The sequence below is a fragment of the Thunnus maccoyii genome, chromosome 2 (genome assembly GCF_910596095.1).
Source record: "Thunnus maccoyii chromosome 2, fThuMac1.1, whole genome shotgun sequence".
Taxonomy (NCBI): Eukaryota; Metazoa; Chordata; class Actinopteri; order Scombriformes; family Scombridae; genus Thunnus; species Thunnus maccoyii.
The window spans coordinates 11,216,367-11,228,781 of record NC_056534.1 but is presented as its reverse complement, the minus strand read 5'-3'; the positions used below and the strand labels follow the sequence as shown (position 1 = coordinate 11,228,781).

Here is a 12,415-nt window from a genome sequence, read left to right as displayed (position 1 = left end):
GATAGCTAGTCTATCATTAACGCAACTACAAGGAGTTTTTTACTGGTTATGAAACAGTGTCATGATGCCTCTATACGATCTACATCAGCAAACGAGACCCTCAGCGAGTAGATTGGCTATTTCTATATAGTTATCCTAAATGCCTGCTCCCAGGTCGGATTCCCCGCAAAATCAGAAGAAACGCAGACCGGAAGAGCCTTCGATTACATGTAGCATTGTAGCATGAGGGAGTACAAAGACGTTACTAGGACGAGGGGAGGAGATTTTTCTTTGTTTGATAACGTTAAAAGTAAAGTTAGACTTGTCTGGGCTTTCCGAGAGAAAAAGAGAGACAGCACGAGTGAACTGAGTGAGCACGACGAGAGAGAGAGTGAATGAAGAGAGGGAGCAGCGGTAGCGAGAACAAAGCAGTGAATCACAGAAATAAAACGTTATTTTCTGGTTAAGTTCTAAAGCACAAATAAACACACCCACACCTCCGCACAACCCTGCTGGAAGGTGCGACATTGCCGGATTTGGTGTAAATGCAGCCTTACATGTAACCGAGGTGTATGAATGCTACTGAAAGTTATCTTTACTTCACCATCGTCATATTACAATTATTAATCTTACATAGCCACAAACAGATATGTTACCTCATCACTATGCATCCTGCAAACAGCTGTGTTTAAAAAAGAAAATAGTATTGCGTCTTTCTTTCACTTGCTTCCAAAACAAAGCTAGCACACGCCAGCCAAGATCTTTATAACACCAGGCAGTGGTGCTCATGGGAAATGCAGTCTTCATTCCAGGAAACACTACCGCTTTTGTCCACAAGGGGCTCCAAAATCAACACAAAATGAAAGTTCCTTGCTCCTTTAAGGTGAATGTCTTGTTTGACTTTTGTCATACATTTATCGAGTCATCTTTGTCCTTATCCTACTTTTTCAGAGAGTAAAATACAGTATAATTTCTTTTGTCAGAAATAAATAAACTGCTCTGAAGACTTAAGAAGTCAAAGTTTTCTAGCAGGTTGACCAAAGTCAATAATTACATTACAATTGTGAATTTCACATCCGACAGTTGCTTCTCTGACAAATTGGTTTTAAGACAGACCAGTTCTGCAGAGACTCAACATGCAGGGAACAGTTAGTTCTCGATGCGCCAGTGTCATTTAGGTTCATTAGTCTGCATGGTTAATCCCTAATGGAAATGTGAGCACAGACACAGTGAGAATATTGACACTACAGATTGCAAAGAGATTGTTAACCTCATTAACCCCCTAATGTGTGTCCTCTCTCTTGTACAGACTCGTTCTGTGTTGTTTGTCGAAATGAACTGAACAGTCAAATAATGACTTATTCATAAAGGACATTATGCTCACGTTTGTCCCCAAATGTGTTTTGACGGTCACATGCCGTCTGAACCAAGATTCAAATTTAAAATGCTGCAGCAATAGACGTCTGTGATTCTGTGGCCTGCCTTTTGGTTTTAAAAACTTATTAATGTTGTCGATTTGTCACATGCAGTAAATTATCCTTGTGAGTTAAAGGACCAGTGTGTAAGATTTAGTGGCATCTAGCGACACAGATTTGGCAGAAATAGAATATAATATTCATAAGTATGTTTTAATTGGTGTTTAATCACCTGAAAATTAGAGTCATTGTGTTTTCGTTACCTTAGAATGAGCCTTTTATGTCTACGTAGGGAGCGGCTCCTCTTCCAGGGAGGCCGCCATGTTGCACCGGCATGTTTCTACAGTAGCCCAGAACGGACAAACCAAACACCGGTGATGACACTAAATCCTACACACTGCACCTTTAAAAACAACGTGGTGAGACTGAGATGACGGTGATTTATCCAGATGTTGATCCACCAGGTCCTCAATCTTGTTGAGGAGGTCACACTGTAAATCTGATGCACTTGTGGCACCATCCAATACTTTCTATTTTCTGGGCAAAATACATTCTCTCAAATGTGCGACTTTTTGAGCAACACAGCCAGTGTGATCCTAACCTTCACTCCTGGTTCTTATGATGTGGAGACAGCCACCACCCTGTCATTTTCCCATCAGCTCACAGATGTTATAAATACTCATTAAGAGGCCCTCATTCAAACATGGATAATGCCCTGCTTAGAGTTTTATGATTGAAAAAAAATAAGAGGTGAGCATATACACTTTGATTTGAGTTACCAGAAGAATAGAAACACCTGTGATGCAGAAGACAACAACATTAAATACTACCTTACTTAAAATGTTGAGAGTGTGAGGCTGTAGCTTATGATGGTGTTGAGTTGGGCTATATAAATAAATTTGCCTTGCCTTATCTTTTTAAATTTTATCTTACAATTTTGATTTAATACCTTGTGCTAGCCTATTTTTATTTTTGACATAGACAGAAAAAACTATAATGCATAGTTTTCATCTATTTTTTATTTTTCTGGCATAAATGAGCTTCCACAGAGTCCTAATATGTGTTAATAAACACTGCTGTTTATCAACACTGACCTTACTTCATTCCTAATTCTGCAGGAGCCACCTCAGGGACCGCCTGGAGGTCCCGGAGCTTCACTTTGGGAACCACAGGACTAATGTCATAGTCATAGGCGTGGGTGGGTCTATGGTTTCACAGCCTAAATCCAGGCAATGTGTGTGTGTGTGTGTGTGTGTGTGTGTGTGTGTGTGTGTGGTATTCCTCATGTTGTGGGGACGTAAATCTGTTTACACAGTCATGTTGTGGGGACTCACCTCCCTTATGGGGACAAACAGCAAGTCCCCTCAACGTAAATCATTAATTTTGGGGTGAAGACTTGCTTTAAAGTTAAGGTAAGTTAAGGGTTATGTTAAGGTTAAGTTAAGGTTTAGGGTTAGGCATGTAATGGTTATGGTTAAGGTCAGGATAAGTCTCCAGGAAATGAATGTAAGTCAATGTAATGTCCCCAAAAGTGACCTAAATAAACGTGTGTGTGTGTGTGTGTAAAACGGGGGTATGGCTGGGTGGGTGGTATGGGTGGCTGCTATCCCCCAAATCTCGCGAGAATTTGCTCCAGTCTGTGTAGAGTGCAGACCGCTACAGTCAGTCCCGTCGTGCCCACCCGGTCTCATCACCGGGCTGACGGACACACAGACAGAGAGAGAGAGAGAGAGGAGGGGGACACCGCACCAGGCAGCCGACAAAGAGGAGCTGACCGCCCGGCACCATGGAGCTCATCAGCCGGGTAAGATAAAACACACAAGAATCAGATTTATGGTAACATTTTTTTTTATACACCGAGAGACCAGACAGGCTTTGATCTAAGTGTCGCCGTGATGCTCCCGGTGTGAGGCGCATAAAGGGAACAGAACCGGGCTTTCTTCCACCTCAAAAGAGAACCAGATGAAAAGGTTCGTGAGAGGAAGAAGAGGGAGCCTGTGGAGGAAAATTACTCCAAGCTTTTCTCTCGGCTGCTGCAGTGGAGGTGAAGGAAAGTGTCCTCTTGCATGAGAGAGAGAGAGAGAGAGGGACAGTGAAAGGGCACATTGTAACCTGTGTACTGTATAAATTAAGGCTGTTTTCCGACCGACGATCAGAAGGAGGTGGTGGTTGTTAGTTTACGAGAAATAATTCAAAAAAAAAAAAAAAAAAAAAGGAAAAAAAACCCAAAACAGCCCCTTTTATAAACAAAATTGAAACCGTATTGAAAACAAAAACAGTGCTAAAACCTGCTCTGCAAACTTATTATTGACACATTTTAAGTTCATATGGGAATATTTATAATAGTTTTTTTTCCCCTTTTGCGCGTGTTTGTGCGCACGTGTAAGGCGTGTGCCAAGAGTTTGTGGATGTCCTGCTTTCTCAAAATAGCCCCATGCAGTCAACGTGGAGTTTAGAGTTAAAACGTGGAAAGACATACCACAGAGAAAAGACAACAATTTTCTCTGTCAACATATGAGCTGATGGATTTTTTTTTTCCTGCGTTTCTCTTCCTCCCTCCTCAGACTTTCTTTTTCTTACTTATTTTATCGGGGGCCGTCATTTTTTCCAGGATTTTTCCCCAACAGCAGATGTTTTTATGGGGTAGACAATAAGGGGGTGTAAACCCTCCAGCAGGCTCTGAAGTGAAGCTGCTTCCACCCCCACAGCCCCGTTTGTTCACATCTCTGTGACAGCTGAGCGCCCAGAGAGGAGCCCGAGGTTCCCACGGCCCCTGGACCATTTCACACTCAAAAACACAAACATACCATATAGCATGTAACAGTTACAGCAAGTTACACTTTAAAAGGTGAGAAAAAAGACTAATGTTCATCACGAGTTGAAGTTAACCCTCACATACTGTTCATATTCTGACTCATCATTAATCTCCTTCTGAACCACAAATCTATTTCACATTTATAAATACCTCATTAATATATGTTTGATTAGTCCTTAACGAAGCTGTCAGAGAGCCAACAGAGTGTATTATATTCATTTATGGAGGAAAGACATTCACAGTCTCACTATATTATGGTCCAGGAGAATGTGAAGAATACAACAACATGTTTGAATGGTGATTTTTGATTTTTCTTTATAAATACGAGTCACATTTGTACATCAGCTGCACAAAATTTTTAAAAAATTCATACATTTTATTTCCATTTTTGTATATTCTGGGTTGCATTAGGAAAAGTCCGGCTAAAAGAAATGTGTACAGCATGTTTTTACAGCTATTAAATGTAAAAATGGGTAAAACCCTGAACAGTATGTAAAGGTTAAAGTCTTAAATGTATATTTTCCCAGTCGTGAATGATATTGAAATTGGAGCTACAACGATAATCGATTAATTGTCAACTATTAAATTAATCCTCAACTATTTTGATAATTGTTTGGAGTCATATTTTAAGAAAAAAAAAATCCAAATTCTCTGCTTCCAGCATCTCAAATGTGAATAATTTCAGTTTTCTTTTGTCCTCTATGAAAGTAAACTGAATATCTTTGGGTTGTGGACTTTTATCAGGACAAAACAAGAGATTTTAAGTTGCATCTTGAGCTTTTAGAAACTGTGATGAACATGTTTCATCATTTTCTGACGTTTTATGGACCAAACAACTAATCAATTAATCGAGAAAATAATCATTAGTTGGAGCCCTAATTGAGATCTTTTAACAAAAGTAAAAGCAATAGGCCTATCATAAAGTAAAAACATTCAATTACAAGTAAAAGTCCTGTGTATTGTAAGAATGTAATTAAAATATCAAAAGTAAAAGTACTTATGAACAGAATGGTGCTAGTCTAAGTGTTAGTAGTGATGGTATAGTGCAGGCTACTACTTTGCATTTTAAGGTTTTAGATCGCCTAAAAAAACATACAGTATATGATATAATATGATATGATATGATATTACTGACTTCAGCTCATCCAGCCACAACATTTTAAAATGTAAAATCTGAATCTGAAGTAACTAGGGACTATCTCAAATAATATTCTCTCAAATTAATGTTGTAGAATAAAGAGTACAATATTTATCTCTGAAATAAAGACGTATAAAGTAGCATATAATGGAAATACTCTCAAGTAAAGCTCAAGTACCTGAATATTGTGTTTAGGTGCATGAGTACTTATAGTTACATCCTACCACTGCTATACGTTGGCTAAAAAGAAAATAAAGTCTTCATATAAAACAGGAGATGAGGAAATCTTAGCTTTTGTGAAGCTGTAACTATTAAAGTTGTATTTGAGAGTTACAGTTTACTTAAACTTGATTGGCTAAACTAATTTACCAATTTAAGTGATTAGAAAAGTATTATTTTTTGTTTCTTTGGTTGTTATTATCTTCCTATAATCAATATGAGTTGATTTATAGATTAATAGGGTTGAAATCTTTATAATATGATATATATTTCCATCAATATATATCATGATATGGCAAATATATGCAAAGGTTTATTTAGACACTTGAATTAATGGAGCCATTGTTTAACACCTGTGTTTTTTTCTACAAAGACACAAGTCAAAATGTCTGCTGTGAAAAATGATTATTGGCATGTTTGAGGTTCAGTTAAAGCATACCGTATGTGCAGGTTATAATGTCAGTATGTTATATTTAGTTTTTTCCGTCTTAATGTTTTTTTTGTGTCACTCAACCATTGATTTTAGCACAATGGCTTGTTGTTGCCATGGTAACCTGGCAGTATCTGTGTGTAACCAAAGAACATGTAGGATAGATCTGTTATAGTTAACTGTTGTGTGATAAGGTGATAAAGTAACTGTTTTATACACTTATGATATGATATTATAAGTGTAATTAAATATACTTTATTGAATTGCTTTTTTGTAACTAAATGGATCTGCTAATGTTACGATATTTTGAGTTGGTGGAAGACATTTTGAGATCTTAGCAATAGTCTATGTAACGTTTACTGAACAGCAGCCACTGTCACCACAAGTGGAGGTAATGAGATAGTAGTAAATGCTAAAATGTTGTGTAACAGAAGCACCATCAGAGAAGAAAGTCACAAAACTAACTCATTATTGTCAATTAAACAGCTGCATCTACCCAAAGTTTGCTAACATTAGCCACCATTAGCTACTGGTCCAACCAGAACAAGTAAGGTTTATCAGCAAAACCCACTATACTGAGTTTGACTTTTTATGAATTTAAAAGTTTCAAAGTCATGCTTTAAGGTGTAATGTTTTAGCTGGTTGAGGTGGAGCAAATCTAAACTACTTTATAAGCTGTTGGGTAGTTTCATCTGTAACAATGCATCTTATTTGATAAACCGTGGCTTAGGAGGTAGACCAGGTCATCCACTAATCGGAAGATCCGCATGTCGAAGTGTTCTTGGGCAAGATCCTGAACCCCCCATTGAAAAAGTACAATACTTCTCTCTTAAATGCAGTGGAGTTGTAGTATAAAGTAGGATGAAATTAATTTAATAAACACAATTGTACTTAAATGAATGTGCCCTCCTCCACTGGTGAAGTATATGACACCACTTCCTGTTTTTTTTAAAGAATAAATCCGAAATCTCACTCTACTTCTGTTTTTGCTCATACCCAATATCTATTTTAACACCAGTCCGTACTTCCTTTTACTTCATTTAGGCTAAATCGCATTTCCTGTTTCTTTCAGTTGCAGCTGGCAAGCAGGAAGTGGGTCCTTCCGTGATAGATGGTGACCATGGAGCTGAGATAACCTCTTGTCTTCACCAATCACGGCTCTGGATCTAGTATAACCATGGGAACCTGGCGGGGTCTACGAGTAGCGTTCATCGTGGGGTCTTTGTTTATGATCCTGGTGATCATCGTTTACTGGGATGACGTCAGGGGCTTCAACCTCTACCCGCTGCAGGACCCCAAACACTCTTATTTTTACCCTCAGACGACGACTGCAGACCCTTCACATTCTCCCTCCACCAGCAGAGCCAGGACCACTTCCTCCTCCGTAGTCCCCACCACCACCAGCATATCCAGCACGACACGTGTCCCCGAGGACACAGGAGGAACAGCTGAAAAGGAGGAGGAGAAAGACAAGAAGAAGGGAAAGGAAACACAAGAGAAGCGGAAGGAGGAAACAAGGGAGGATGAGGAGAAGGAGACAAGTCGTGCTTCAGTCGACAAGAGGGAGCAGGAGGCGAGGAAGCAGAGCATCATGGATGTGTGTTCAGGAAAGGACACAATGGAATTTCCTGGAAGAACTCGGGCGTTTGAGCAGATCCCCAACAGGGAGCTGGATCACCTGATAGTGGATGACACACACCAGATTATCTACTGCTACGTTCCCAAGGTACAGCTGTCTTCTGTGTGTGTATTTGTGTGGGAGGCTGTTTAGTTTTCTTTGTGTGAGAAAAATAGCAAGAATGTAAACCACAGTTCTCCATTTTCCCACCAGCAATTTGCAGCTGGTGAATACACACATCCACACTGACACACGTTCATAGTCCCTCATCTCGTCTGTCTGAACATCTCACCTTTTCTTTCTTTCTATTATTGTTCTCCGTTCAGGTAGCTTGCACCAACTGGAAGAGAGTGATGGTGGTTCTGTCTCAGTCTCTGATCTCGCCCTCCTCAGGAAAACCTTACACTGACCCAGAGGCTGTACCTCCTGACCTCGTACACAACTCCTCTCTGCACCTCACCTTTGCCAAGTATGAAACACACACACAATTAAGTACATATAAATACTCGCAGTTGTATTGTGGACTTGAGTAAAGTTGATAATAATTGATCAAAACCATCAAATAGGTTTTGATATATAGACTTTTAGACAGGGATTTAAGAAAAAAATCACCCCTGAAGAAATGTTTGATTAGCCACCAGAAAAGCTTAAATTATTTTCTGGTTATTATTTTAACCTTATTTATCATTTTAACCGCTCAGTAATATTAAATGTAAATTCTAACTCCCTAAATCCTGTTTCAAATCTTTCTCCACGCTGCCTGAATATAATTCTGGTGGGAGAAATACAAAAATCACATTTTAAGATATTAAGAACTAAAAAAACATGTGAAAAATCCCTCAAAATCTACCATGTGTGTAATTTTATACAATATAAAATCCTCCTCAGGACATTGAAATTCCCAAATTTCCAGATACTGTACTGAGGACATGACTTCTGTACCCTAACAGGACTTTTTCAAAATGAACATTTTGACTTCTCATAGCAGGAAATCACCAAAAGTGACTGTGTGCGGGATTTTTTGATCTTTTCACAATCACAGGGGATGTGAACTTTGTGTGTTACTCGTCATAGTGGAAAAAGCACAGATGTTACTAATAACACTAACGATGGCTCCATTGTATTTGACAGTGAGTCAGCGTGCACAGTACCAGGATTCTGAAACTGAAGCAGCTAAACGGGTTTAATATTTTCAACAGTTGCACAGTTTAGAAAGATGGGAGCGCTTACACAAAATATTATCATTTTTACTTAATGAGTAGCAGAAAGAAGAACATCTATGTATTACATTAAGTCTTTGACAGCACTGGACCAAAATACACGACTGACGCCTATATCAAGACTAATCTCAAACGTTTTTGATTAATAAGAGCACTTTACCCTGTATATTTAGGCAACAGATCCAAAATTAGACAAACTCTCTTTCTTTAGAAAACATAAAGCTTACACACAAACCACATTCCTACAAATACACAGAGAAGCCAAGTCTGAACTAAAAATGTTTTAACAGCTCAGTAAAAAAAACATCTGGCCAACAAATCAACATGCAAAACAGGCAGACCAAAAAATGTGTCTAAACAGGAAAACTGGACAGCCACAAACACAGCACATAACTCACTCCCACAATAATAAGATAGACAAATGAACCCATAAATCGGGGTGTTAAACCAGAGGCATGAGATAACTTAACAATTCTGTAATGAACGTGAGGTTCACTTCTAAAAATTCCAGTTTAACAATTACAAGAAACATCCCAGTAATCATTTATTTATTTAAAACTTAACAAAGCTTAGTTTCTAAAACTCATGCATGTATCTAGGAGGTCTCTGCAGCAGTGTATTGTCTTTTGTTTTAACTGCTTTTCAAAGGGAATTATTTAATGAAAAGTTGCATAACACTTCGATATTGAGTTATACTAAAGCTGTGAGTTGAACTATGTGCAAGCGAAAGGAGTTATTTACTGAGTTGACACTTGGAAGAGGAGAGTGGAAACGACAGGCGGAGCTTGGTGCTGCAGTACAGGCAGATCTTTCTCTGCCCCTCGGGAGCTGTCTGTGTTTGGATATGAGTTTCCGATCCAGTGTTATTCCTATCTGCGTCGTTGTACAAGACACATATTTTTCACGTTTTAGACAGATCTGGCTCTGTTCTTGAGTCATTTAGTGACAAATGTTTTCACTCCTGTATGAAACTGAACAGACTGAACTAAGCAAACTGAACATACGGATTTTGATCCTGCAAACATCACAATCACAACTGAGGTTGCAATCCAATAACACTAACAGATGATCTTTCATGATATTTTTGCGTATGTGTGTGTGTGTTTGTGTGTGTTTGTGTGTGCGTCTATGTGTCTTTTACCAGGTTTTGGCGCCATTATGGTTCTTTGTCCCGCCACCTGATGGCACTCAAGCTCCAGCACTACACCAAGTTTCTGTTTGTACGAGACCCTTTTGTACGTCTCATCTCTGCCTTCAGGAACAAGTTTGGAAGGTGTGTGTCTGTTAATGGATGGGTAGAAAGAGAGTGTGTGTGTTTGTGTGCTTGTGTGCTGGGTCGAGGCAGAGGAACGTGCTTCACTTTTGATGAAACAGCAGTTCTATGATTCTTAAATTATTAAAGTTTGTGTTATCTGTGTTTGTCTTGGATTGTAAGACCCAACGAGGACTTCTACCGGCAGTTTGGTTCAGTCATGCTGCGTCGTTATGGTAACGTGTCTGGGAGTTTGCCAGAAACTGCAGCAGAGGCGTTTGCAGCAGGAATCAAACCGACCTTTCAGCAGTTTATCACATATCTGCTGGATCCAGAGACTGAGAAGGAGAGTATCTTCAATGAACACTGGCGGCAGGTATCTGTCTCACAAAGGCACATGACACACATGCAAGACTACATTTAAAATTTTGACTTCATTTATAAAATGTAATTGAATTTAATGAAATCCCAGATCAAAATCTGTCTCTATTACAGTAAACCCGCCACCTCTACATTTATTTTCAAAAGACCATACTAGTGTAATGAACTGAACTGAATTGAACTCTTTATTTACATGAGGTTGCTCCTGTCCCCCTTTAATTCCATACTACATACTACTGCTATGAAGTAAACACTCTGTACTAATGTTGACTCTATTTTTGCAGTTTGTGTGCAAGAAATAATTCAACCATTTTGCACTGGTGACGATGCATGAATGGATGTTAACTTGTGACATCACTGCTAATTTCAAGTTTGAAAAAACCTCACAAAGAGCAGATAAACGTGTTATTTCCACAAATGTATATCTTAATTTCTTTGTGTCAGCTGCAACTAGAGCGACCACAACACTGTTCGAATCTTATGCAGTTTTTTTCAGACTGTGAGCAGCTCTTCCTTTTCTGTCATGTGCTGCATTATGGGGCAATTGCATCCATCAGCAGCACACTCAAAACATTCAGTGGTGTGTCTGTCTGCATGCAGGTATTTTTCAGTATAGACCACTTAATTGAAGAGAAATCCTATCTTCTTTTATTTTTATTTTTATTTTTTCATGTTTTGTTTCTGTTTTTTTGTGTTATTTCTGCTTTGTAGATTAGATACAGTGTGTTAGATTAGAAGTTGGGACACACCTTCCCATTCACTTGAATATATATAAATAGAGTTGTATATACAGAGGGCGTTAAGGTTAATGATTTGTGGATGTACAGATAATGTAATACAGCATCTAAATGATGGTGATTTCAGAGAGGTCACACACACACACACACACACACACATACTGTGGTGCAGACCTGTAGAGCCATAAGAAATTGAAGTCTGTTAAAGTAATAAAAATTAGATTAGGTGCACACCGAAGAAGGCAACGTTTGGGTTAATAAAACACAGAACAGAAGTAGAGTTGTGCAACCTGTTTTTCATCTATGCTAGTACACAGTACGTACACACACAATGTACACACACACACACGGTAGAAACAGTCATGGCAGACACACAAAATCACAAACGCACAAACAGATGCAGTTTTAAAAGTTTAGACCTTGTTTTTTGTGTGTTTCAGGTTTACCGTCTGTGCCATCCATGCCAGGTGAAGTATGACTTCATTGGGCGATTAGAAACCCTGGAAACAGATGCTGAGCACCTGCTGAAGCTTCTGAAAGTGGATCATCTCCTCCGCTTCCCGTCTGGGGCTCGAAACCGAACTGCAGCCAGCTGGGAAAGGGACTGGTTTGCACAGATTCCCATTACAATGAGGAAAGAACTGTATGAGCTGTATAAACCAGACTTTGAGCTGTTTGGTTATCCCAAACCTGACAGCGTGCTCCACCAGTAGATCTAAAAGAGCCAAAGGCCTGGGCGCTGCACTGTGTGTAGAGCCCACACCTCACCTACCTACGCACAGCCAGTATATGCCTTTAAAAGATGTTGCTGTCTGTTTCATTTGTTTGTGCATACCTCAAACGACAGAAGTGCCTGCCAGTATTATTTTATTCTGTGCTTCAACCTGTCTCTGTTTGTCATTCTTTCATTTCTGAAGCACACTCATGTACAAGGTACTTAATCACAGTCTCTTTGCCTCATGTTAAAGCACTTTGAGCAGTATTTTGACAAGTCATGGGGGAAGGACTGGAGCTAAGTGTTGGCTGACATTTCTGAAGGGACATATTTTGCAGAGGAATAAAATGTTTTTATAAGTGTTTGACTTTCTTTTTCTGACTTTACTGTTGTTTTAATCAATGGTGGAAGAAGTAAAGAAGTATTCAGATAATTTTTCTGAAGTAAAAGAAGTTGCAATACCAAAATGTAAAAGAAGTCCATTTCAAACAGAAGT

General features: G+C 39.0%; 1 protein-coding gene across 1 annotated transcript; it reads left to right on the top strand.

Annotated features, from left to right (window-relative positions):
• The first annotated feature begins 3,003 nt into the window (after positions 1-3,003).
• Positions 3,004-12,281, top strand: LOC121911223 (carbohydrate sulfotransferase 12-like). Its single transcript, XM_042432525.1, has 6 exons — positions 3,004-3,198; positions 7,069-7,722; positions 7,941-8,083; positions 9,979-10,107; positions 10,270-10,462; positions 11,645-12,281. The coding sequence occupies exons 2-6, from the start codon at positions 7,174-7,176 to the stop codon at positions 11,915-11,917; spliced, it is 1,287 nt and encodes a 428-aa protein (XP_042288459.1). The 5' UTR covers positions 3,004-3,198; positions 7,069-7,173; the 3' UTR covers positions 11,918-12,281.
• Positions 12,282-12,415: the final 134 nt, after the last annotated feature.